This window comes from Limanda limanda, chromosome 18 (assembly GCF_963576545.1).
Source record: "Limanda limanda chromosome 18, fLimLim1.1, whole genome shotgun sequence".
Classification (NCBI taxonomy): domain Eukaryota; kingdom Metazoa; phylum Chordata; class Actinopteri; order Pleuronectiformes; family Pleuronectidae; genus Limanda; species Limanda limanda.
The window spans coordinates 3,998,704-4,025,619 of record NC_083653.1 but is presented as its reverse complement, the minus strand read 5'-3'; the positions used below and the strand labels follow the sequence as shown (position 1 = coordinate 4,025,619).

The window sequence follows — 26,916 nt, the reverse complement described above, 5'->3', positions numbered from 1 at the left end:
TTCTTTCCTCTTTACTAAATTGTGTGTAATCAACCATTTATTCTTATTCTTATCCCCCTTCTTTTTCTCTTGGAGTGAGCACTGTTTGATGTTTGTTGTTCTTTCTATGTATTTCTATGTACACTGTACTTGAATACCATGTATAACAATATTGTATACAGTTGAAAAATGGACAAAGAAAGTAACTGTCTGAAAATGCATATTGTTTTGTTGAAAACTAAATAAAAAATAAGTAAAAAAAAAAAAGATAGTCTCTTCCAATATTTACCAAAAAACGATATGTCCAGTATATGGCTAAATGTATTTTGATCCTCCAGCTACAGAGCTACATTCTGACAAAAAACATCCTTAAATGGATGTGCAGCCTGGTGTCATTACAGGGCTATAAAATAAATAATGTAAAAAGGAACAGTTATGTACCTTTGCCATGGTGATATTAAGGTCCACCACATGCAGGTCCACCACAACCTCACCACACAGAATACATTTTCCCTACAGTGAAAATACACAAAAGTTTGCACAAAGACATCAGCAGATAGGACACACACACTCACGATTTGAAAATCATTTATCATACGACAAGATATATTGAGAAAACAATACTGAGATGTCAGTCAACTGGCCCCCCCCCCGTGTGTGTGTCAGCTCCTTACGTGTGTCCTTACATTTGGTCAGGGCGGAATTAGAGAGAAACAGTTCTTGCAATACCAGTCTGGCTCCATCATTAGCAACTGGCAATTCATCAACTGACAATTTGATGAAGGTTGGAGGCGCTGCCAGCTGATGTGGAGTGTTAGAGGTATAACAAGCGACTCGTCCAATCACGGCTATTTCCGGAAGCTGTCGAATCACGTCGTCTCAGAGTTGAGAAAACAATCAATGGGGTCAATTCTCCATTTTCAAGTGACGTCACTCGAGTTGAGCGCCAACTGCTCAGCCAATGACCATGGCCCTCTTCAGTTTTCGGCGCAGCCACGGGACATTTTTTAAGGCCACGGCCAATTCATCTAGGTGAAAAAACACTAAAATCACTTAATTTGAAATTCTTATATGATTTTATGTGTACACAACATTTCTAATGTCTGAACAATTATAATAGATTTGATTATTTTTTGTATTTTAAAATTGGCCTGTTGCAAATCCTTATACGTCATTGACCCATTGTAATAATTGATTCATGTAAAATTATAAAAAGAACAGGTCCTGGTGATTGAGTGAGGAAGCTCTTGGGACACTAGCTGCCTCAGAGATTCCCTTTTTTTCGAGTGTAATGTAAAAAGAAAAAGGAACAGTTCTTGTACCTCGGCCCTGTGGGTGTCAGGTTCATCGCTGTCCCAGGCGTAGTCCATTGGATGCAGAGCAGCATGCCCATGCAAGACAAGAAGATAGTGAGAAAAGGATCCAGGGAGGAACACAGAAGTGAAGAAAGCAAAACCTTTTACTCAGATAAAATAATCTTCCTGGTTCATTTAAGTCCCAGACTTCAGCCACCGGCAGAATCAATAACCCCCCCCCCCAAAAAAGCCACAACTGTTCCAAATGGAACGATGCATGCCATGCTTAAAAGAGCTCTGATCTGCTCCCAGGTGATGGTGTCCTTGAGTCCATCTGGTGGCGGAATTTAGGACATGTAGTTTTCTGTGGGAAAGACAAAGAGTCCTTAGTTAGTCCACTGTCAACATATCCACAAATTCAGATGACTGTTATGTTCTGGACGATCAACAGTATCCACATGAGGAGGAGATGTAGCACAGATGCAAGGGATGTCCTGATCAGCTGCTCTTGCCAAAATCTAATATTTTTATTTTCTTACGTTGTCAAACTGCACAATATTTGCAAAAGCTAAGGAGGCTACTCTAATTCATATGAGATTGACAGAGATCATCAATGTCTGATACTGATCAGGGAGATGTATTTAAGAAATCAATGACAGATCTACATACCACGTTGAAGCACAGGCCCAGGCATTCCCTGTGGAATCTGTGTCCACAGGGCGTTTGCACCACCCGGCCCTCCACACCTATCGGGCCGAAGCAAACTTCGTAGTGTTCTAGGCCCACTGCACAAACAGAAATTGACATTACAACATTACTCTGTGTGCCTGCATGCGTGTCCTTCAGTCCCATAGGTACTGGGGACTGGAGGTGGGACTTAAGGTGGTCCTGGAGTGGGGAGTGGAGGTGGGACTGGGGACTGAAGGTGGGACTGGAGGTAGGACTGGGGACTGGAGGTGGGACTGGAGGTAGGACTGCGGACTTGATGTGGGACTGGGGACTGGAGGTGGGACTGGAGGTGGGACTTGATGTGGGACTGGGGACTGGAGGTAGGACTTGATGTGGGACTGTCCTTTGCCAGCAGACAGGACTTCCTTCCCGGTGTATCTGCTCACTTACTGATGTCTGTACTTTACTGACAGATGTATATATCTGGTGGAACCACTCGGCCAGGCATTCCCTGTGGACCATGTGCTCACAGGGCAATAGAGCCACAGGTCATCAGGCACACAGGGTACTGCTGATCTGCACAAACAGAAATTGACAACATTACTCTCTCTTGCCAAAATCGAATTTTTTTATTTTCTAACATAAAACTGTGCACTGTTTGCAAAAGCTAAGGAAGCTACTCTAACTAATATGAAATTGACATCAGAACATTACTCTCTGTGTGTGTGCGTGTGTGTCCTTCAGTCACATGCATGAGCTGCAAAGAAAATTGTGATCATGCTGATTCTGTTTATTGAGTTTAGCCAGTGTAACACTGTGTAATGTAATGTTTAATTCAAACACTTCACTACCAGTAACAACGTCATGATAAAAAGTTAAAACAGAACTTTGTCTTACAGGCTCAGTAGATTGTGATGATACAAAACTAAAAACCAAAATTTAAAAGGCATTTTCCTGAATGTGAATATGTTCTGCTATCTGCTACTTATAAAGGAAATATTGTAATTGAATCGGTTTACAGGGATCTCAGATTATTTTTATTGATAGTGCTTAGATCTGTATATGGAGCCAGCACAAAGGAAAATACTGATCAAAATTACTTTTCTGATCTGTTGATGGATTGCTAAATGAAGCAGAGCAGCTTGTGAACTTGGGATTTCATATCCATATTCATATTACATCCTGTATTCGCCTGTGATCCCTCAGTATTTATACTCTGCCGTTTCCTGTTGAAAGTATACTAGCGCTGCTTTCAGATGTTTATATTTAGTCAAGGACATTTCTGAATATACCCACATACCTTGATTTATTCATTTATGTAAATGTTAATTTTCTTTTCTCTCGCTACCAGCTCATGTTTTTCTGAGCACTTTGGAAGGAAATGTTTACAGACACTGTTCAGAGCAGAAACCCTGATTGTTCGGCTTCATTCTGTTTTGTAAATATGTTCAATAAACACGTCGTCTTTGTTTGATGAATCTAGAATCACTTCTTAAATGTTTCAAAGATCACTTGTTATAAGTTCACTTAAAAAAGATTGTTTTATAGTTTTCTGTACAACTATTAATGTAAATCAAGGCTGATAGTTTTGGGAGATTTATTTACAGGTGAACTGTGGCTACTGAAATTGTGACGAATAGAAACTTAAAAAGATAAGAAATAAAATAAAAACAGGTTGTTGTGTTTTTTGTCAAATTTAGTGACAGTCTGTTTGCTCTTTTCTGTGGGATTCAAGTTCTGTTGTGAGCGTCTAAATATTTCACGATGACCCTTTATTGAAATATGGTTGTTTAAATACCTGGTTAAATCCACCGGGGACTGGCCGCCTCCCTATGGGCTTCCTCTCCACCTACTGCCCCCATCGACTATGGAGGAACAAACATAATTATCGTACTAAAACACAAGTGTAATTTCTAATTGACTAAAAACATATATAATTGTGCGTTACCTGTGTTGTCTGATTTCTCTGCCATGTCGGTGTCACCGTCCTTTTCAGACACAATGCCACCAAGACTGGTTTCCCCGAGAAGTGAGGCCATCCTGAGCTCCAGCGGTGAAAGCTCGGGTGTGCCAATGCTGCTGGTGTTTCTGCTCATTTACTGATGTGATCATCAGGCAGATGTATTTAAGAAATCACTGACAGATATACATACATGGTCGAGACACTCGGCCAAACAGTGCATGTGGAACTGGTGCCTACAGGGAATTTGGGACAATCGTGGTGCCATAGGTCGTCATGCAGACACAGAACTCCTGTCCTGCACAAACAGAAATTGACATTACAATATTACTCTGTGTGTGTGTGTGTGTGCGCCAGTGTAATGTTATGTTTAATTCAAGCACTTCACCACCAGTTACGTCATGATAAAAAGTTAAACCAGAACTATGTCTGACAGGCTCATTAGATTGTGATGATACAAAACTAATAACCCAAATGAAAATTTAAAAAGGCATTTTCCTGAATGTGAATATGTTCTGCTATCTTCTAATTAAAAAAGAAAATATTGTAATCCAATTGGTTTACAGGGATCTCAGATTATTTGTATTGATAGTGCTTAGATCTGTTGATGTCACAGAATTACATTAAACAGCTTTAAGATAGTCTATTCCAACATTTACCAAAAATGATATGTCCAGTATATGTCTAAATGTATTTTGATCCTCCAGCTACAGAGCTACATTCTGACAAAAAACTTCCTGAAATGGATGTGCAGCCTGGTGTCATTACAGCGCTATAAAATAAATATCATTGTAATTATTGATTCATTATGATATTATTATTATTATATTATATATCGTATTTTATATCATACTCTCTGTATATTCTTTGTATATATATTTTCTATATACACATATTTATACATGTGTACATGTTATAATTATAATATTACTACTATTATTATTATATATACTGTTGCTGCCATTATAACTATATACTGCTATTATATTGGTATAATTACTACCATATATAAATATATATTATGTTATATTATATACTATATATACTGTACTATTTTTATATACTGTCTAACAATAACATTACCATCATATCATATCATCAGTACTGTTACCATCATCTTGCCACTGTACATTATCTACCTATTTATCTTGTGTTTCTATTTTTTATTCTTTCTACCTCAATATTTTTTTTTTTATTGTATTGTATTTTATTGTATTCAAATATACCGGCTGCTATGACGATTTAATTTCCCTTCGGGGATGAATAAAGTATTCTATCTATCTATCTATCTATCTATCTATCTATCTATCTATCTATCTATCTATCTATCTATAAATAGAACAGGTCCTGGTGATTGAGTGAGGAAGCTCTTGGGACACTAGCTGCCTCACAGAGATTCACTTTTATTTCCAGTGTAATGTAAAAAGAAAAAGGACCAGTTCTTGTACCTCGGCCCTGTGGGTGTCAGCAGGGGCGTTTCTAGGATTGAAAGAAAGGGGGGGCTTAGCCCCTAAGGATGCTGAATGTTTGCGCGCGCAGCGCGCGCCAATTTATTTTGAGCTCATTTGGGGCTGCGGATATCCATTGTTTCAGACAGTTCATAGATTGGTTCAATCAGAAAGAGTGTGATTTTTTCTCTGTATCTTTGCTTGCATTCATTCAGTATGAGATAACAGAAGAGACAGAATTTCAGGGTCATTGTGAAATTTGACAATACAAATATGAACTTTTCTCAAATAGAGAGAAATAATTTTCAACTTCTGAGTTGTTTATTTGTAGCTAGCTTATTGTAAACATAGCTCAGTACGATATTCCCTTTCATTTGCCTCAAGTAAACCTAAATTTAAGCAGGTAACAATCGTTAACAACTACAGATAGCCACATTCTGTAACTACCTGTACTTACAATTTCACTCTGTGCATCATTTACTATGAGCTAAACTCCGCGGCTGTAATCCTGCTGTCTTGATGAGAGACGTTACTTGGAGTGAGAAAGCCAGCGCAGCAGCGATGCAGACTCCCCAAGGTCCTAGTGCCCGGTCTTTTTTGTTAAGTATGATGAGAGGCTATTGGATTGTAATTTGATGGTGGAGAAAATATACAAACCAGAAACGCACTCACATATGTAGCATGTGAGACTTATGAATAACTTGTCCATGTGTAAAACAATAGTTTAATTTTTTTTTTTTAAATTAAAAAAAAATCCCAATAATTATTTGGGGGGGCTGAAGAACATTTTAGGGGGGCTTCAGCCCCCCTAAAACAGGCCTAACGACGCCCCTGGGTGTCAGGTTCATCGGTGTCCCAGGCGTAGTCCATTGGATGCAGAGCAGCATGCCCATGCAGAACAAGAAGACTTCACTGCTGGAAGATGAGGATGTGGATTCGTATTCAGAACTGCAGGAACACATTTGTGAAGAAAGTAAATATCCTTTTGCTTAGATATCCATTAAAATATATATTTAATACAAATAAACATCCTGGATGTCCCTGGCGCCACAGGTTGAACAGGTGCAGTGAAAATACACTGTTTGCCTTACACATCGAAAATTAAGTTTCAAAAAGGAAAAACACAAACCTGTAGAAAACAACACACATCCTCTTGCTGCACCTCCGTTCTTAAACACACAAAATAAAACTGTTAAATATCAAAGGGCTGCCGAAATCCCCGCGACGCTCAACAAAATGGCGCTCCACCATCGAGCTGCAGAAAGTTTCACCGTGAAAGTTAAATGATAAACTTTTACAAAACACATCGACACTCACAACGGCAGCGTAGTGTCTTCGTATTTACAATATGCAAATCAAACCATTAGTCTTTCAAAGATTATTATAAAGTAGCAGCAGCAAATCTGACCTACCTGCAGCGATTCAGGTGGGGAGTGGCCGACCGGAAGTACGGGATTACGAGCTGATTACGATGGAACACAGAAATTGCACAATAACGTCATTTCCGCAGGAAACGTTAATAAGGAAAATTACAATGAATATAAATAGTGCATTTCTAACTCTGTTCCACTCGCAGATAATGAAAACTGATCCATCACAGTTTTTGAAAAGTCACCGGAGCATTATTTTGACTTTTAAAAGATTTAGGGATAACTTCTTAATTCTGTGACACTTATAACATCTCTGAATATGTTCTTTATTTGAGCCTGTTAACGTTTCCTGCTGAATAAGTAAGACCAGGGTTTCTCATAAAAGAGCACAAATGTACTTAAAGCTTGAATGTGTAGAATTAAATAACATCTAGTGAAGTTTCAGGTTGCAGCTGAACACACGTCTACAGTGATAGATGGCAGGTGGGCCTGGTTGTTAAATGAAAAATACATTAACTGTATTTGTTTAGCACCTGGCTGATAAAAGGCACAAGGTTTATGGATATTTCGTTTTTTATTGTCATTATTATAGACTGAATTCTAAACTTACTCATACTTTTAAGGACACTAGTGTGTGTGTGTGTGTCTGTGGTAAATTTACAATATGTGGGTCAAAGTATGCTCATACTGAAACTGTATCATTCACCCTAATAATTTGTTGTTAGTTGTGTGTTTTATGTATCAGGTTGAGAGAGCGTCACCAAGATGTTCAAGCTCAAACAGGAACAAGGACAGGAGAGTGAGCCTTTGTTTACTCAGTAATATTTACTGGAAGATGAGGATGTGGATTCGTTTTCAGAACTGCATGAGCACAGTAGTGAAGAGTAAAAAACCTTTTTCTCAGATATCCATTAAAATATCTAATTAATACAAATCAATCAAGAATAATCGTCCATACTTCCGTTCTATCACCTTCTGGTGTTACTCAACTTCTATGAGTTGGGAAACAGAACGTCAGACATAAAGGGAAAGGCAACATGCTAAATAAATCCTTAAAACAAAGAATGAATATTAGAGTAAATGTTCTGTACCTTTATTTGATATTTTTCTTTTGTTCAAATGTAAACATACAAAAGGTCTATGGAAGAGATTAGTGCACGTTTTGCTTCAGTGACGGTTTATGAACATATTTAAATATAGAGTCTGCTTTCTCTGTATATTTTAAACGTTGTCATGCCCTTGTTTCTGCTCGTGAGAAAAATGAGGTCAACACTTTATACGTTACAAAAAAGAAAAAGAAACTGGGCCACTGGAGCATTACAATGAATTGGCAACAGCTACGAAATCCATTATAAATAACTCAGAGCAGGGGCGGTGGATTTAAACAACACAACAGGTATTTAACAAAAGATATTTCAATAAAAGATAAACATAAACATCTGAAATCACCGCCGATAAACATCCAACAGGAAACGGCAGCACATACTGAGGCATCACAGGAGTATTCACATAAAAACAGTGAACCTACTTCATCCTGACGAATAAAACGTACACAACTGCAGCTTGTACACAAACTAAAACCTGAAGTCACTGCTTTGCATGTGAAGAACAATCCAACAACCGGCTGAAGATCTGTGAAGACGCAACGCTCTTATCGAGGGAACAGGCTGATTAAAAACAGTTCAGCTGAGCTCTCTCCCAACATCACGCCACAAAGTTGTAAACCAGGAAGGTCGGCGTGCTGCAGTACTTGGTTGCGAACACTTTGCCGTCAGGGGTCGGGTCGGAGAAGGCGATCTCCTCCTTGGTCAGGTGACTTCCGTACGTGAAGGTGCTCCTGAGGAGAAGGGGTATGGGTAAGGGTGTAAAACTCAACATGCTTGGTAATAAACTTCTTCTTAGAAAGCATTAGTAGTTGCTATATGCTCTGGTGTGTGTAGCCAACTCAATTTCTACCACATATATGATTTAATTAATATTGTTCACTTTTATAAAGAGGAAGCTTCAAAGACTAAGTTTGTTTAGTTTCAGCAGTTTTGAGGCAAAAAACATTATTGAGTAGATCATTTGTTTGGAAATCTACCTTGTTCTCAATGTTTTTTCTTTTGAAAATGAAAACTACAATTGTGCAAATCTCAATAATTGCAGAATATGACAATGTGACAACTTGACTTTGTTGCCACCTTTGACCTCTTTTTAACCAACGTCACCAGATTCTCAGAGCTGAACTGACCTTAAAAAAAACAACCTTTTTGTGGTTTTGTGGTTGTTTATTTCTATTTCATAACATGTCCCAAGAACCCTGCTTGGTAAGAAGACGTTAGGATTTCATCTTCACCTGACGGTGTCCAACATGCGGGTGGCGACGCCCTGACGTCTGGCCAGACTGAAGACCCAGATCCGGCTGATCCCACACATGGCTTGTTCCGGGACGGAGGAGCAGCACCAGGCTCGGTGTCGCTCCATGAAGTCGTCCTTGGTCATGTCCTTCTGTTGGTCCGGCTGCTCCAGGACTCTGTAAGCCTGGAGAGGGGGGGGGATCAATATGAAATAATGAGCAAGCACCAAGTGTATGGTCACTGAGTCTAAGGCAGATAAAAATGTATTAACTCTAATTGAACTGTAGGACACGAACAAAGCAGCATCAACTGGGGATGTTGAGGAAACCTTCAGATGTTTATGAACAAATACTAGAGGAAGGTTTGAATGACGTGTACACATCCAGCAGCCGTACCTGTCGAATGGGCTCAGCGATCAGACAGCCGACCACCATCCTCTCCGAGTTGATGAACAGGTAGGTTCTAGCCTGAGTGGGTCGGCTCAGAGTCACCTGCTGGAAACCCAGCTCGCTGTCTGCCACGCGACGCACATCCTCAGCCTGACGCCACACAAACAGGTAGAGAGCAGGAAAATCCACATTAAAGAAAAGGATTGGATCGTTGGTGGTTGATTTAAAAACAGTGAGGACATCTTTTACCTTTCTGGTGGCGTATTTGGGATCATCGGGCATAACCAGGAGAATCTTTCCGTCCCAGAACTCAGCCACCACCCGCTCCTTCTTCCAGCCCTGGTAACACAACAGAGAGAAGAAGCTGCAGCTACAAGCCAACAACTCACAACGAAAACTGATATAATCTGAACGCTGACAGCCCTGGCAGAAAATCTCTGGAAAACACCAAACTACTTTAGATAGAAACAAAACGGAAACATGTTCATAATCAGTGGGTTTTACAAATAAACCAAGTACTGGATTTTCCATTTGAATTAATCTTTGTGGGTTATTGGTGCAGTTTAATATCTTAAGTCCAGTGAGAGTGAAGAAAGGTTTTACCACAAATTTGATGGAGTCGATGAAGCGCTGGTGGAACTGGGAGTGTTGGAAGTTGTCCTCTGGGTTGTCGGCGCTGTAGACCATCCCACACGAGCTGCAGGTTATCGCTCCAAACTGCTTCTGACCCGCATCCTGATGAAGAAACAGAAAAATACAACTTTCTATGTCGCAATTTCCATTCTCCCCTCGTACCGACAAACTTTTTGCATTTATTGTAGGAGGCATTTAAAAAGAGAGCACAAAAGATCAGCCCCAGCCTTTAAACAGGAGTTCAACGTGCTTAGTTCCAATAAAGACTTCAACATACGATGATGAGCTGGTCGTCGTCCTGCTTCTCTTTCCTCCTGCGAGTACTTCGCTCTTTAGCTGAAGAAGGCGTCTGCAGTGTTGTTACGGGGCCAGAGGGGGTGCTGCAGGTCACCGGAGGCTGCAGAGTTTTCTTTAACCTACATGGCAAAAAAACAAAGAGGAACAATGTAGTGTTGTCGGGGTTTAAGACTCAAACGCCAGCATCAGAACATGTGGATGATCTTTTCTGATGTTTATCTCATCATATCCACACATATGATGTATTGAAGAAGGGAAACTGTGAAAGGAGAGGATGGAACGAATGTAGATGAGTAAAACATCTCACCTCTTGGACGCAGAACCAAAGATGGGATACACTGCTGCTGCAGATTCTGTGGAGATTTTTAAATAAGTCAAACGAAGCTCGTCAGGAGCGACAGTGACTTTTTAAACAACTCAAATGTAACCAGAAGAATCAATATAGTGTGAGATGTCTTGTAAGTCGGTTGTGTTATTATATTGGAAGTGCAGCTACCTTTGGGCGAGCTGGAGGCAGCACTGGTCGGATCGATATCACTGAAGTCAGAGATGGGCTCAGAGCCGTCGCCTGTCAGAGAATCGTCCTGGAAACAGTTCAACATCGTGAGAAACAGCAGCCGATATTTAGAAAATGTAGAAACTGGAGGTTTTCTGAATGACCATAAATGTCTAGTTATGGTTAAAAATTAAAGACGATAATAAGAAACTGAAGTTAAATCGATCTTCAAACATGTGGAGGACCAACATGAAACAGTGTCTGTGCGTGTATGTGTACAAACTCCTGTACCTGAGTGTTGGTGAATGAGGCGATAGATGCAGAACCTGGTGATGGGGTCCTCGTCAACACAATCTGCAGCTCCCTGTGAATCCCATATTTCTCTGTCAAGGATTGAGGTGAGCTGAGAGAACAACAGGATTAATGATCATCTGAAATCATTTGTCTTCACACCACAATATTGTTTAAACATTGAAAGAAGCCTAAATATTTGTGCCAATTACACAAAGCTGTACAAAGTCCAAAGCTTGCAAAAACTTGTTTATATCATTAAAGCACCTAAACGGCTGTGGGGTGTCAGGCTCTTCGTTAACAGAGTCCATCCAGTCTGTCGGGTCAAACTTTGATCTCTGCTTGTTGCTCGGCTGGACGACGATCTGCAGGAAACAGGTATTAACACGACAATTGTTTAAAAAAAGTGCAACAATAAAAGCTCCATCGTGAATTCGGAAATTATCTCTGAAAACACAATATAGCGGCTACTGGCCAAGAATTTGCTTTGTGATTTAAAATGATGTGATAAAAGTGATCCATGTCATCTGGGGTATGATTCTAGTTAAATAATAATAATATTAAATGTTTAAACAAACAAACACAACAGTTCTGCTCACGTTTTCAGGATCTTTCTGTTGCCGGTTCGACGCCACACTCGGCTGCTGCGTCCTGGTCTTCTCGCTCTCGCTCTCTGCTCGTGGCGGAGCGACTCTACTTTTGCTCTGGACCGACGCCGGCTTGCTCGAGGACTTCGGTGCAGATTTCTTGTACATGGACGTCGGTTTCTTCCCCGTGCCGAAGAAGGCGGCGCCGACAAAGATCTTGGGTTTGGGCTTCAGGCTGCTGAAGGTGATGGTGATGGCTTTCTTGGAGTCGGCTGGTTTAGTGTTACCAGTGGCAGCTGCATGTTGTGCAGGCGCTGGTTTAGCTGGGACACTGTGGAGTTAAATGATGAAATACAGATCAACACATTCATCCAGTAAACAAAGCCAGAGAAGCACCAACAGAACAGAAGTGACAGGACAATGACTTGGAACAAACCTGGTGTTAAACTTCGAAAGCCGGATGGTCTTTGTATATGTTGAGAAGTTCTTGATGCTCGTCTTCCCCACTTTACTAGATCCTGTAGAGACCTTTCTCGGCTTCTTGCCTCCCGTTACTTTCTTTTTATTCTTCATCACCGGCTTCTTCACCTGAGAGGGGGGCAGGGGAAGAGGAGGAGGGGAGGGCCGAGAATCCTTTATGGCCTTTCTCTCCAGTGGAGTGAGATAGACGGGCTTCTTCAGGCCGTAAAAGGAGCTGGTGACGATGGCAGGTTTCCGAGGCGATTTCCGAGGCGATTTGGTCGGTGAGACTAGAGAAAGAAGAACAATAATCAGACACTGGTGGTGAATTTAACATCTTCATCCGACTTTAGAGAACCACACAAACTGAACTAGGGACGGGAATCTGCAGGGACCTCCCGATACGATACTATCGCGATACTTAGGTGGCGATACGATATGCATTGCGATTCTGTGGGTATTGCGATTCGATATTACTATTTCCTGGGATTTTTTTTGGTTATTTTTTTTTTTTTTAAGTACTGGATCATGGAAAAATGTTGAATCATACCTTCAAATACAACACAGTCAAATTCACTTAGAGCTTTACAAGTTTTATTTCAAATATTAACATTAACTTAATGACTGCCGGGCAGCCAATAGAGAAAATAAATAAAAATGTGCCCTATTATTGTATAGCCCCTGTCAACTGCACACAAACTGACAGATTAAGAAATGTAAGCCACCTAGGCTACTTTTAAACAATAAATAAAAGGTAAATTAAATAGAATGAATAAAAGTTTACTTAAAATATAAACTTTGAAATAAACAAAAATAAAGCTATAGTGCTTGGGTATGTTTAGATTCTTGTGCAAAAACAAGAGCGGGTCAACATGCTCTGGGGTGATGTTGCTCCCCCCATATATACCAATAAATATGTTTTAAAAAAAAATATATATATTTTTAAAAAATCAATTTGGGAGGCAGCATGGCGATTTAAAATCGTCATTCACAAGAATCGCGATTTGTAACTGAATAGATTTTTTCCCACATCCCTAAACTGAACAAAGTGCTCTACCTGCTCGTTTACGAGGGGATTTCTGAGGGGAGGGAAGTGGCTTCTTCCTAGTTGGAGTTGACTGCAGGTTCCTCTGGGATCCTCTCTTCACCGGGGACATCTCCTCTCTCACCCCCTTCTTGGCTGGATGACTGCTGTTTGAGCGAGAGAAGACGAGATGCACAGCTTTCATTAAGTAGCATGTTAAGACACATCAGTTTTGGTTTCAGTAACAAAGTGATGCCTTATTTTCTTTCAGCAAACAGCAGAAGCCTCAGACAGGGAAGAAAACCTGTGACTTACTTTGACACTGATTAAATAAGTCTTTGCTACATGCTATATTGCACTAAATATACCTGTCTCCTTACACTGTGTACCCTGTACAACACTCCGCTCCATATACACTTACCTCCATATTTATACCTCTACTATATATCATATCATACTCTCTGTATATTCTTTGTATATATAAGTATATATACACATATTTATACATGTGTACATGTTATTATTATTATTATTATTATATTTACTATTATTATCATATATACTGTTGCTGCCATTATTACTATATACTGCTATTATATTGGTATAATAACTATCATATATGAATATATATTATGTTATATTATATACTATATATACTGTACTATTTTTATATACTGTCTAACAATAACATTATCATCATATCATCAGTACCATTACCATCATCTTGCCACTGCACCTTATCTTCCTATTTATCTTGTGTTTCTGTTTTTATTCTTTCTACCTCAATATTTTTTATTTTATTCTATTGTATTTTATTGTATTCAAATATACTGGCTGCTATGACGACTTAATTTCCCTTCGGGGATGAATAAAGTAACCTATCTATCTATCTAGATTTTGCATAACCTCTCATATAGAGTACCAAAATACTTCATGAATAATTTCTTATATTCAAGTGTACAGGTTACTTGGAGAGTGAATCTTTCAAATGCTTCAACCCAGTGTCTCACCTGTCAGAGTCCAGAGAGGAGAGCTTCCTCTTCCTGGTCGTAGTGGGCATCATTTCTCCAAATGTCTCCTGCACAGAGGAAAACTTCATCAAGATCTGACAACTTTACACAACTTAGGGTAAAATAATGCAATACTGTGCAGAAGCTGGTATGTGCTACTGCGTTTAATTACTCATTAGACTTGTTGAATAAAAAAAGAGTAGGTAAACATGTAGCTCGTTATTCTCACGCAGTTTATTCCCTCATCTCTTATCCCATAAGGTCAGGTGTTGGATATGACAGTGGAACCTCAGACTGTGATCACAGCTGCCGTAAAGCAGAACCACACATCTTTACTGCTGGATGTCGTGAAGCTCACAGGTGGAAATGCTGCGTGTGTTTGGCGCTAAATCAACAGATTCCTTCTCTGGAGTTTGTTTTTTAACGCATTAAATGTTGTTAATGCGCATGCGTGGATTCACTGCACGCGAGCCTAGCTTGATTTTAGCGCCTGTTTGATAAGAAACTGACAAAGAACAGACAGTTGGCGGGATGACGATTTAACACAAAAGACGACTTCACTCTTTGATAGAAACTAAACGAGACATCAGCTAACAGCAGCTTGGACACACATCAGCCATTTTGTCTGTTATTGACGATATTTGTCTTGTTTTACGGCTCGTAAACAGACGCGTCATGCGTTAGATGACCGGAAATACAAACAAGCAAAGTGATAAAACCAGTTTCTTACCGAACACGTTAGTTTCGCGCTACATTAACAGATATTAAAGTTTAGATTTCGTTCTCTTCTTCTCCTTCTGCTGCTGCCCGCGTTTCTTCTCCGTGTTTTGAACAGCGCGCGTCTGCCTACCGGAAGCGGAAGTGATGCAAAAGATCCCAGTTACCACAATACAAGCGCAGTGTTCCTGTTTATGGTGGCCTTCAAAATAAAACCTCACTCTATCCATGGTTTCAAGCTGCTCTGTGACACTGTGCTAAAGGTGAGGTGGCTTGACCAATAATAACGTGAGTATTTTTGTGGAGGCATTGCTGGCACTAAATATACCTGTCTCCTTGCACTGTGAACCCTGTACAACACTCCGCTCCATATACACTTACTTCACATCATATGTGATATGTGTTCATATAAACCATATTGATATTATATATCATTTTATACAATAATATTGTCTTTTGCACACTCTGTCTTCATATTCTTACACTCATAGTATATTATATTATCTATTGTATAGTCATTACTTATACTTATACCTCTACTATATATCATATATTATATCATACTCTCTGTATATTCTTTGTATACATAAGTCTATATACACATATTTATATATGTGTACACGTTATAATTATTATATTACTATTACTATTATTATTATATACTGCTGCCATTATTACTATATACTGCTATTATATTGGTATAATTACTATCATATATGAATATATATTATGTTATATTATATACTATATATACTGTACTATTTTTATATACTGTCTAACAATAACATTACCATCATATCATCAGTACTATAGCCATATCATCTTGCCACTGCACCTTATCTACCTATTTTATCTTGTGCTTCTGTTTTTTATTCTTTCTACCTTAATATTTTTTATTTTATTCTATTGTATTGTATTTTATTGTATTCAAATATACCGGCTGCTATGACGACTTAATTTCCCAATCGGGGATGAATAAAGTACTCTATCTATCTATCTATCTATCTATCTATCTATCTATCTATCTATCTATCTATCTATCTATCTATCTATCTATCTATCTATCTATCTATCTATCTATCTATCTATCTATCTATCTATCTATCTATCTATTTATCTATATATCTATCTATATATCTATCTATCTATCTGTTAATATAGATGTGTTTGTATTTTATTGTTTTCATGCTTTACGTCAGATGGAATTCAAGCTTGTTCTCTGCCGTGCTTTTACTCTGAAGACAGGCCTGTGTGTGGTTCCGGGTGAAGGTGCCCACGCTGAGGTGTCAGACCCGTCTCTGTGGTTCCTCTGGTCTGAACTCACTGGTTTTACACTTTACTGGTTTCCAGTCTAACTTCTCTCCCTCCCCATCAGCTGTCGTCCGGTTTGAATTCGTGTTAGGATGGTTTTTTACTTCACAAGCGCCGGTGAGTGGAGCTAACGGGTTAGCATAGCTGCTAGCTTGTAGCCTGCTAGCCGGCTACAGGCTAACATGCTACAGATTCTATCTCTTGTTTTACTCCTGTGTTTTGTCCAAACTAATATTTACTGTGAACTAATGTCTTAATGAATAATTCCTCCTCTGCCAGCGGTGGAGCCTCCTCACACAATCTACATGGGGAAGGACAAGTACGAGAGTAAGAGTGTTAGCATTGTTATTCTGCTTTTAGAGCCATATTTAGCATTAGCCATGATTCATATTCCTAATCTTCGTGTTGTTTTTGTCTCTAGATGAGGATCTTATCAAGTATGGCTGGCCTGAAGACATCTGGTGGGGGTTCACTTTTATGTCTTTAATTTTTCAATCAAGTTTGTGCAAATTAAGTGACTTAAAAAAAGTTTATAGATCCTAAAGTAAAGTTAACAGATCACGTAGTTTTGAAATGATCTGATAGATAATGTGCTATTAAAACTAAACCTCAGCATACAAAGTTTTTTTTTCTATTATATTAATAATGATTTGTAAACAACCTTCTGTTTAGACTCTTTCTTACCTTTTGTTATTTCCAAACTTTAATATCCTCTTTTTATAACTGTAAATATTGGTTTGGTCATTGCATATTTCATAAGCAACATGTTCTTGTTCTGAGATTGATAAACAGATCTCATTATTAACAAACATTTATGTATGTTGTATTTTGAAACTCAACAACAGACGCTTTTTTCCATGTCCAGGTTTCACGTGGACAAACTGTCTTCAGCTCACGTTTACTTGAGGTTGCCAAAGGTAAAGAGTCCACACAGTGAAGAACACCTTCATAGATTCAGGCTGTGACACCTGACTACATCACTGATTCATTCTAACTTCACATGTTTAGATGGTTGTCACTGTGTCTTCTCTAGGGTGGGACCATGGATAATATCCCTCCGGAGGTGCTGATAGACTGTGCACAGCTGGTGAAAAACAACAGCATCCAAGGTGAAGACCTGCGTCCTCACAGGCACTGAGACTTAAAAGCGGATTGTCTCCTGGGCAGTGGTGTATAAAGTACTTGAAAGCCATACTTGAGTAAAAGTACAGATATCTTACCTGAAAGTGACTTCAGTAAAAGTAAAAGTCTCCCGTCAGAAAATGACTTGAGTAAAAGTCTTAAAGTAGCTCATATTAAATGTACTTAAGTATCAAAAGTATCTGGTGCTGACATTTAGTATCAAAAGTACAAGTACAAGTACCAGAATTAAAAATGCAAAGTGCTTTTTATAGTAGGTCTAAGACGTCATTTAAAAGTTGATATGATCGAACGTGATTGAACGTGTAATATCAAAGATTGGCGACTTCCTGTTGCGTTTTCCATTACGTTCCGCCATAATGTCTTTAATCGGAACTGTTGTTGTACTGTTCCTTGAGAAAAAAAAATGATAAAAAAATAAATACTATATATATAATATATATATCCCAAATAGTAATGGACTAGTGCGTAAAGCCCGTGTTGCGATAATCTCCGCTGCTCAAGTAACGAGACAGTTTTGAGAAAGTAAGAAGTAGAAAGTACCGAAATTGGTGTTCAAATGTAACAAGTAAAAGTAAAAAGTAGTCAGGAAAATAAATACTCAAGTAAAGTACAGATATGTGAAAAATCTACTTAAGTACAGGAACGAAGTATTTGTACTTTATTACTTCCCACCACTGCTCCTGGGTTCAGTGAGGCAGAGCCACAGCTCAACAAAGTGCATGAGATGTTGTTGCAGAGAATATAAAAAATGTGTTTCAAGCTCACTGTGTTTGTGTCCAGGATGTAAGATGAACAACATCAACGTGGTTTACACACCGTGGGCCAACCTGAAGAAAACCGGAGACATGGACGTGGGACAGATCGGATTCCATAGCCAGAAAGCGGTCAGTAAACCACAGCTGAAATAAAAGACTTCCAGTAAATTAAACGACAGCTTCATGTTCATTGAGATGATTTATCACAGCCTTTGTCGTCCATCAGAAGTATTTCATGGCTCCTCTGTCAGAAGTTTCAAGGTTTCCATCCCTGCACCTTGTTTCTCAGGTGAAGATCGTGTCGGTGGAGAAGAAGGTCAATGAGATCGTTAACCGTTTGGACAAAACAAAAGACGAGCGATACCCTGACCTGGCGGCAGAGAAAGAGTCGAGAGACCGAGAGGAGAGGAACGAAAAGAAAGCTCTGATCCAAGATCAGAAGAAGAGAGAGAAGGAAGAGCAGAAGATGAGAAAAGAGATGGATGATCTCAGGTATATGAGCTGCTGGTTAGAGAGAGGGATCTGATTTTCGCTTTGTGAAATTCTAAATTTGTAATTCAAGTTGTGCGATTTCAGAAACTTAACTTTCAGGTAGGGCTGGGCAAGTTAACTCGTTTTAATCGAGTTAACTCAAGTGATGAGTTAACTCGATTGTTTATCCGCCAATTATTTTCTTTTTTCCTGTTCTGCAGCAGTCAGCAACAGACTTTCACAAAATAAAAGCCTGACTTTCACAATAAAACAATAAATAATCAAACCTGAGTTAATGCGAGATAAAATAATTAATCGAGTTAACTCATCACTTGAGTTAACTCGATTGAAACGAGTTAACTTGCCCAGCCCTACTTTCAGGATATATTTATTTTAGAATTCTTAATATTAAGAGCGAAATTTTGTCTAATATTCATAAGTTATATTTATCTTGCTCCTGTTCTGTTAAATTAAATCGGATGTAGAAAATGTAAAGTCCAAGTATCCAAGGTCAGATTCAGTCTCTAAAATTCAAGGTATAAAATTCCGATCAGAAAAACCGAGGAAAAGAAAGTTATCGAGTTTGAATTAAGTTTTTGTTAAAACTTGTTTCTCTTTCCAGGAATTATACAACACTGATGGTGAGTGAAAATATGAAGAGTAATGAGGTAAGGATTTCCACCAGCCAAAAGAAATCATACACTGATGTTATTGTGTAACATTCACACACAGTAAATACCTGATGAATTCTCTAAATGCCTTTTCATTGCTCGTCGTTTGCAGGACGGTAACGATTCCGATGACTTCATGTAAGACGTGAGCAGGAGGCAGCGAGCAGACGGACTCCGCCCCCCCGCTCAGATCTGCTGTCAGGACACGCCCTCGCTGCTTTTGCTTGCTCTTACTCTGCATTGACGTTTGCGGGCAGGAAATTACAAAAAGAGACCTTTTGATACCTTGAACTTTTGGCCACTTGGAGCAGAAAGCGAGCCGGTGAGGGAGAGATGGCGTCCGGGACCGACTCCGCCCACAGACTGGTTCAGATGCTGCTTCCAAACCCAGCTGGCCGACCTCTTCATCACAGGAGGAACAGGAATAACGAGGGTCGTTCTGAGAGAAACACTCAAACAGCTGAACAGTGTGTGATTCGGTTGTCATGTCGACTGATGTGGATGTTTGATAAAAGTGGTAAAGTCTGTACGGCTGATTTAAAAACCCTGCAAACCTGAAGATGACAAACCCGTCTGTTCACTTTCTTCATGTGTTCATGTCTCTGCCTGTCAGATTTTATTCAATTCAATGTATGAATTAAACTCAGTTAATCACTGGTGCTGCTTTCACGTCTATGTTGACAAACCTTAATGTTCTTTCATAAACTTTTTCCAGCCTCTTGCATTCATTCACATTGTGAACCGATCCCCTCAAGTCCTGCTCGACTCTTCACTTTATCTTGTCTGCACAAATATTCACACAGCGTCTGTCAAGTTCCCTAAATCCTATTTTGTACAGATAATTGTAGTTTATCTGAGGAAACACATCGAGGCGAGGACGAAACGTTTGGCTTACAGTATAAAAATGTATACACAAAGAAATATTAGTATGTAAACATGTGCATGGTACTACATACAACTTATTGATGTGTAAATATTTTGGATATAGCACAGACCTCCAATACATGAATATAAGAAGGAAAGAACAACCATTGCAACGTATTAGCAAGAAAATACCACGTGAGTTTGTCACCAAATATATGTTCAACTATAAATGTGGAAGAAAACATCTATCCCATTACTTCTCGCGGATCTATAAAGTAATTCTATAAAGGATTTTTGAAAGTGTTGGATTTTTTCTTGATCCAAATTTCAGAAACAATATTTTTCTTGATACTGAGCTGAACAGGTTGTAAATATTTAATAATATTCTGCATGCAATCAATACATATATATATAACGTATTAATAGAAATAGAAGCTTAAAGTCATATTTTTTTCATAAGTAACCCTTTATAGGAATTACAGATCTAAAGCTTGGAAATCAGCAGTTCCACAACATTTATCTGGTGTCACCGGGAAATGTCAGGAGGCGGTGAAATGAATCCCGAGCTAAAGGGAAAGTAAAACTACTTTGGAGGATGTGGGCGCAGTGACAAGGTTCCTCAATCCTCCCAAAGGAATTTAAAGATCGTAACTAAATCAATAATTTTATTTTCAGGCACATTGATGTAAATGGTAAATGGTTTTGTATTTATATAGCGCTTTTCTAGTCTGATGATGACCACTCATGTGCGAGATAATGTTTTTGTTATTAGACTTTGTTTATAAATTCAGCTTTTTATTGCAGGGCACGTTAGCAAACTGTCTTTGAGTAGAATGTCCGACAGATGCAGTCTCTTCCTCCTTGTGTCAGTTATGACCATAACCTATATGTATAGTTATGACGTGTTTGGTGGAGAAGTATGATGCTGAGTGAATGAAAAGTGGAGGATGCGGGCATCGATCCCGCTACTTCTCGCATGCTAAGCGAGCGCTCTACCATCTGAGCTAATCCCCCGTGTTGCCTTTGTGCGTTTGACAGACGTTTCTTGGAATTTTTATAAAGGAATACCTTAAAATACCTTATAATCAGACATTATCAACAACACTTTTCAATAAGTCATATTAACTTCATAAAGAACCCTTTATTGAATTAGTTTAAGCTATACTCGATATACTTCTGAATATGTTTGTGTGTCGTCTTCATTCCCAGCTTGTTTTGTACAGATAATTGTAGTTTATCTGAGGAAACACATCGAGGCGAGGAGGAAACGTTTGGTTTACAGTATAAAAATGTATACACATAGAAATATTAGTATGTAAACATGTGCATGGTACTACATACAACTTATTGATGTGTCAATATTTTGGATATAGCACAGACCTCCAATACATGAATATAAGAAGGAAGAACAACCATTGCAACGTATTAGCAAGAAAATACCACGTGAGTTTGTCACCAAATATATGTTCAACTATAAATGTGGATGAAAACATCTATCCCATTACTTCTCGTGGATCTATAAAGGAATTCTATAAAGGATTTTTGAAAGTGTTGGATTTTTTCTTGATCCAAATTTCAGAAACAATATTTTTCTTGATACTGAGCTGAACAGGTTGTAAATATTTAATAATATTCTGCATGCAATCAATACATATATATATAACGTATTAATAGAAATAGAAGCTTAAAGTCATATTTTTTTCATAAGTAACCCTTTATAGGAATTACAGATCTAAAGCTTGGAAATCAGCAGTTCCACAACATTTATCTGGTGTCACCGGGAAATGTCAGGAGGCGGTGAAATGAATTCCGAGCGAAAGGGAAAGTAAAACTACTTTGAAGGATGTGGGCACAGTGACAAGGTTCCTCAATCCTCGCAAAGGAATTTAAACATCGTAAGTCAATCAATAAATGTATTCCCAGGCACATTGATGTAAATGGTAAATGGTTTTGTAATTATATAGCGCTTTTCTAGTCTGATGATGACCACTCATGTGCGAGATAATGTTTTTGTTATTAGACTTTGTTCATAAATTCAGCTGTTTATTGCAGGGCACGTTAGCAAACTGTCTTTGAGTAGAATGTCCGACAGATGCAGTCTCTTCCTCCTTGTGTCAGTTATGACTATAACCTATATGTATAGTTATGACGTGTTTGGTGGAGAAGTATGATGCTGAGTGAATGAAAAGTGGAGGATGCGGGCATCGATCCCGCTACTTCTCGCATGCTAAGCGAGCGCTCTACCATCTGAGCTAATCCCCCGTGTTGCCTTTGTGCGTTTGACAGACGTTTCTTGGAATTTTTATAAAGGACTCCTGAAGAACTGTACCAGATGCAGAACGTTTTACACCTTATAATCAGAAACTCTCCCCAACACATTTCAATAAGTCATATTAACTTCATAAAGAACCCTTTATTGAATTAGTTTGAGCTCTACTCGATAGACTTCTGAATATGTTTGTGTGTCGTCTTCATTCCCAGCTTGTTTTAGGGCGAGATCTTTTTCTTCTTTCCACAAGAAATACAGGAACTACAGAAGTTAATAAGGAATTCGCGACAATGAAAACATAGATCTGGTGAAACGGTGTCGTGTAAAATCCAATACATGAATATAAGAAGGAAAGAACAACCATTGCAACGTATTAGCAAGAAAATACCACGTGAGTTTGTCACCAAATATATGTTCAACTATAAATGTGGATGAAAACATCTATCCCATTACTTCTCGCGGATCTATAAAGGAGTTCTATAAAGGATTTTTGAAAGTGTTGGATTTTACTTTGATCCAAATTTCAGAAACAATATTTTTCTTGATACTGAGCTGAACATGTTGTAAATATTTAATAATATTCTGCATGCAATCAATACATATATATATATGACTTATTCATAGAAATAGAAGCTTAAAGCCATAATTTTTTCATAAGGAACCCTTTATAGGAATTACAGATCTAAAGCTTGGAAATCAGCAGTTCCACAACATTTATCTGGTGTCACCGGGAAATGTCAGGAGGCGGTGAAATGAATCCCGAGCTAAAGGGAAAGTAAAACTACTTTGGAGGATTAGGGCACAGTGACAAGGTTCCTCAATCCTCGCAAAGGAATTTAAAGATCGTAACTAAATCAATAAATGTATTCTCAGGCACATTGATGTAAATGGTAAATGGTTTTGTATCTATATAGCGCTTTTCTAGTCTGATGATGACCACTCATGTGCGAGATAATGTTTTTGTTATTAGACTTTGTTCATAAATTCAGCTTTTTATTGCAGGGCACGTTAGCAAACTGTCTTTGAGTAGAATGTCCGACAGATGAAGTCTCTTCCTCCTTGTGTCAGTTATGACCATAACCTATATGTATAGTTATGACGTGTTTGGTGGAGAAGTATGATGCTGAGTGAATGAAAAGTGGAGGATGCGGGCATCGATCCCGCTACTTCTCGCATGCTAAGCGAGCGCTCTACCATCTGAGCTAATCCCCCGTGTTGCCTTTGTGCGTTTGACAGACGTTTCTTGGAATTTTTATAAAGGACTCCTGAAGAACTGTACCAGATGCAGAACGTTTTACACCTGATAATCTGAAACTCTCCCCAACACATTTCAATAAGTCATATTAACTTCATAAAGAACCCTTTATTGAATTAGTTTAAGCTCTACTCGATAGACTTCTGAATATGTTTGTGAGTCGTCTTCATTCCCAGCTTGTTTTAGGGCGAGATCTTTTTCTTCTTTCCACAAGAAATACAAGAACTACAGAAGTAAATAAGGGAATCGCGAGAATGAAAACATAGATCTGGTGAAACGGTGACATGTAAAATCCAATACATGAATATAAGTAGGAAAGAACAGCCATTGCAACATATTAGCAAGAAAATACCACGTGAGTTTGTCACCAAATATATGTTCAACTATAAATGTGGATGAAAACATCTATCCCATTACTTCTCGCGGATCTATAAAGGAATTCTATAAAGGATTTTTGAAAGTGTTGGATTTTTTCTTGATCCAAATTTCAGAAACAATATTTTTCTTGATACTGAGCTGAACAGGTTGTATATATTTAATAATATTCTGCATGCAATCAATACATATATATATATATGACTTATTCATAGAAATAGAAGCTTAAAGTCATATTTTTTTCATAAGGAACCCTTTATAGGAATTACAGATCTAAAGCTTGGAAATCAGCAGTTCATAAACGTATTCGCAGGCACATTGACGTGCGAGATAATGTTTTTGTTTTAAGACTTTGTTCATAAATTGAGCTTTTTATTGCAGGGCACGTTAGCAAACTGTCTTTGAGTAGAATGTCTGACAGATGCAGTCTCTTCCTCCTTGTGTCAGTTATGACCATAACCTATATGTATAGTTATGACGTGTTTGGTGGAGAAGTATGATGCTGAGTGAATGAAAAGTGGAGGATGCGGGCATCGATCCCGCTACTTCTCGCATGCTAAGCGAGCGCTCTACCATCTGAGCTAATCCCCCGTGTTGCCTTTGTGCGTTTGACAGAGATTTCTTGGAACTTTTATAAAGGACTCCTGAAGAACTGTACCAGATGCAGAACGTTTTACACCTTATAATCAGAAACTCTCCCCAACACATTTCAATAAGTCATATTAACTTCATAAAGAACCCTTTATTGAATTAGTTTAAGCTCTACTCGATAGACTTCTGAATATGTTTGTGTGTCGTCTTCATTCCCAGCTTGTTTTAGGGCGAGATCTTTTTCTTCTTTCCACAAGAAATACAGGAACTACAGAAGTAAATAAGGGAATCGCGAGAATGAAAACATAGATCTGGTGAAACGGTGTCGTGTAAAATCCAATACATGAATATAAGTAGGAAAGAACAACCATTGCAACGTATTAGCAAGAAAATACCATGTGAGTTTGTCACCAAATATATGATCAACTATAAATGTGGATGAAAACATCTATCCCATTACTTCTCGCGGATCTATAAAGGAGTTCTATAAAGGATTTTTGAAAGTGTTGGATTTTACTTTGATCCAAATTTCAGAAACAATATTTTTCTTGATACTGAGCTGAACAGGTTGTTAATATTTAATAATATTCTGCATGCAATCAATACATATATATATATATGACTTATTCATAGAAATAGAAGCTTAAAGTCATATTTTTTTCATAAGGAACCCTTTATAGTAATTACAGATCTAAAGCTGGGAAATCAGCAGTTCCACAACATTTATCTGGTGTCACCGGGAAATGTCAGGAGGCGGTGAAATTAATCCCGAGCTAAAGGGAAAGTAAAACTACTTTGGAGGATGTGGGCACAGTGACAAGGTTCCTCAATCCTCACAAAGGAATTTAAACATAAGTCAATCAATAAATGTATTCTCAGGCACATTGATGTAAATGGTAAATGGTTTTGTATTTATATAGCGCTTTTCTAGTCTGATGATGACCACTCATGTGCGAGATAATGTTTTTGTTATTAGACTTTGTTCATAAATTCAGCTGTTTATTGCAGGGCACGTTAGCAAACTGTCTTTGAGTAGAATGTCCGACAGATGCAGTCTCTTCCTCCTTGTGTCAGTTATGACCATAACCTATATGTATAGTTATGACGTGTTTGGTGGAGAAGTATGATGCTGAGTGAATGAAAAGTGGAGGATGCGGGCATCGATCCCGCTACTTCTCGCATGCTAAGCGAGCGCTCTACCATCTGAGCTAATCCCCCGTGTTGCCTTTGTGCGTTTTACAGAGTTTTCTTGGAATTTTTATAAAGAAATCCTTACACTTTATAATCAGACATTATCAACAACACATTTCAATAAGTCATATTTACTTCATAAAGAACCCTTTATTGAATTAGTTTAAGCTCTACTCGATAGACTTCTGAATATGTTTGTGTGTTGTCTTCATTCCCAGCTTGTTTTAGGGCGAGATCTTTTTCTTCTAACCACTGCCACACGAAATACAGGAACTACAGAAGTAAATAAGGGACATAGATCTGGTGAAACTGTGTCGTTTTAAAATCAATTTGGTGAAATAAGATAAAAATAAAAACAACAACAAAAATAAAATTCTGGAGGATGCGGGCATCGATCCCGCTACTTCTCGCATGCTAAGCGAGCGCTCTACCATCTGAGCTAATCCCCCGGTATGCAACACAGGGGGAGACTTTGATTATTATACCTGTCCTCTGACGCTACACTACACTACACCATCGCCAAAATTAAAAATAATAATAATAAATAAATAAAAACTTACTGATTCTCCCTCATTTGTTTTACTAGTTAATGGCCTGATCCAATATAAAAGAGAGATGCTACCCTGAGCTGCTTGCTGCAGTTCCCTGTCTGTCTGCTTTTGGAGTCTCTCTTTTCTTGGCATTATGCTGCAAATTTTTTAAATGAGATAAATCAATGTTGTGCATAATAATCAAGAGTGACTTACATAATCTCTATAAAGCCGACAACACAGTACACACACATTTGACCAAGTTTTCTGAAAGAGTTGAAGTATAAGCAGCATTACACTAATAATATACCAAAATATACCTCACCAGACTGTCATGTAGCTCAACTTAAGACCTACCTTTCATTTCAACAATTATTTTAAATGATACAAAACTAGTGAACTTGTCCAATTTGTAGAACAGTAAAACTGCCTTTAAATTCTCTGCCTGCCTGCCTGCCTGTCTGTCTGTCTGTCTGTCTGTCTGTCTGTCTGTCTGTCTGTCTGTCTGTCTGTCTGTCTGTCTGTCT

At 38.4% G+C, this 26,916-nt stretch overlaps 2 protein-coding genes and 6 non-coding genes across 8 annotated transcripts; 1 reads left to right on the top strand and 7 right to left on the bottom strand.

Moving 5' to 3' along the window:
• Positions 1-7,814: 7,814 nt before the first annotated feature.
• esco2 (establishment of sister chromatid cohesion N-acetyltransferase 2) lies at positions 7,815-15,035 on the bottom strand. The gene is made up of 15 exons (XM_061091779.1): positions 14,977-15,035; positions 14,247-14,314; positions 13,270-13,403; positions 12,190-12,502; positions 11,766-12,084; positions 11,434-11,531; positions 11,167-11,278; positions 10,876-10,963; positions 10,687-10,732; positions 10,360-10,498; positions 10,053-10,184; positions 9,699-9,788; positions 9,456-9,599; positions 9,060-9,244; positions 7,815-8,558 (listed from the first exon to the last, which is right to left on the bottom strand). The coding sequence occupies exons 2-15, from the start codon at positions 14,297-14,299 to the stop codon at positions 8,426-8,428; spliced, it is 1,986 nt and encodes a 661-aa protein (XP_060947762.1). The 5' UTR covers positions 14,300-14,314; positions 14,977-15,035; the 3' UTR covers positions 7,815-8,425.
• Positions 15,036-16,201: 1,166 nt separating this feature from the next.
• ccdc25 (coiled-coil domain containing 25) lies at positions 16,202-19,973 on the top strand. Its single transcript, XM_061091258.1, has 9 exons — positions 16,202-16,391; positions 16,554-16,601; positions 16,696-16,735; positions 17,140-17,191; positions 17,308-17,383; positions 18,198-18,301; positions 18,462-18,664; positions 19,266-19,311; positions 19,427-19,973. Exons 1-9 carry the CDS (start codon positions 16,367-16,369, stop codon positions 19,454-19,456), a joined length of 624 nt encoding a protein of 207 aa, XP_060947241.1. The 5' UTR covers positions 16,202-16,366; the 3' UTR covers positions 19,457-19,973.
• Positions 19,974-21,119: 1,146 nt separating this feature from the next.
• On the bottom strand, positions 21,120-21,192 carry trnaa-agc (transfer RNA alanine (anticodon AGC)). Its single transcript has one exon. It is a non-coding gene; the product is annotated as a tRNA-Ala (tRNA).
• A 1,175-nt stretch (positions 21,193-22,367) lies between these two features.
• Positions 22,368-22,440, bottom strand: trnaa-agc (transfer RNA alanine (anticodon AGC)). The gene has a single exon. It is a non-coding gene; the product is annotated as a tRNA-Ala (tRNA).
• A 1,146-nt stretch (positions 22,441-23,586) lies between these two features.
• On the bottom strand, positions 23,587-23,659 carry trnaa-agc (transfer RNA alanine (anticodon AGC)). The gene has a single exon. It is a non-coding gene; the product is annotated as a tRNA-Ala (tRNA).
• A 936-nt stretch (positions 23,660-24,595) lies between these two features.
• Positions 24,596-24,668, bottom strand: trnaa-agc (transfer RNA alanine (anticodon AGC)). The gene has a single exon. It is a non-coding gene; the product is annotated as a tRNA-Ala (tRNA).
• A 1,145-nt stretch (positions 24,669-25,813) lies between these two features.
• trnaa-agc (transfer RNA alanine (anticodon AGC)) lies at positions 25,814-25,886 on the bottom strand. Its single transcript has one exon. It is a non-coding gene; the product is annotated as a tRNA-Ala (tRNA).
• Positions 25,887-26,235: 349 nt separating this feature from the next.
• Positions 26,236-26,308, bottom strand: trnaa-agc (transfer RNA alanine (anticodon AGC)). The gene has a single exon. It is a non-coding gene; the product is annotated as a tRNA-Ala (tRNA).
• Between the last annotated feature and the right edge of the window lie 608 nt (positions 26,309-26,916).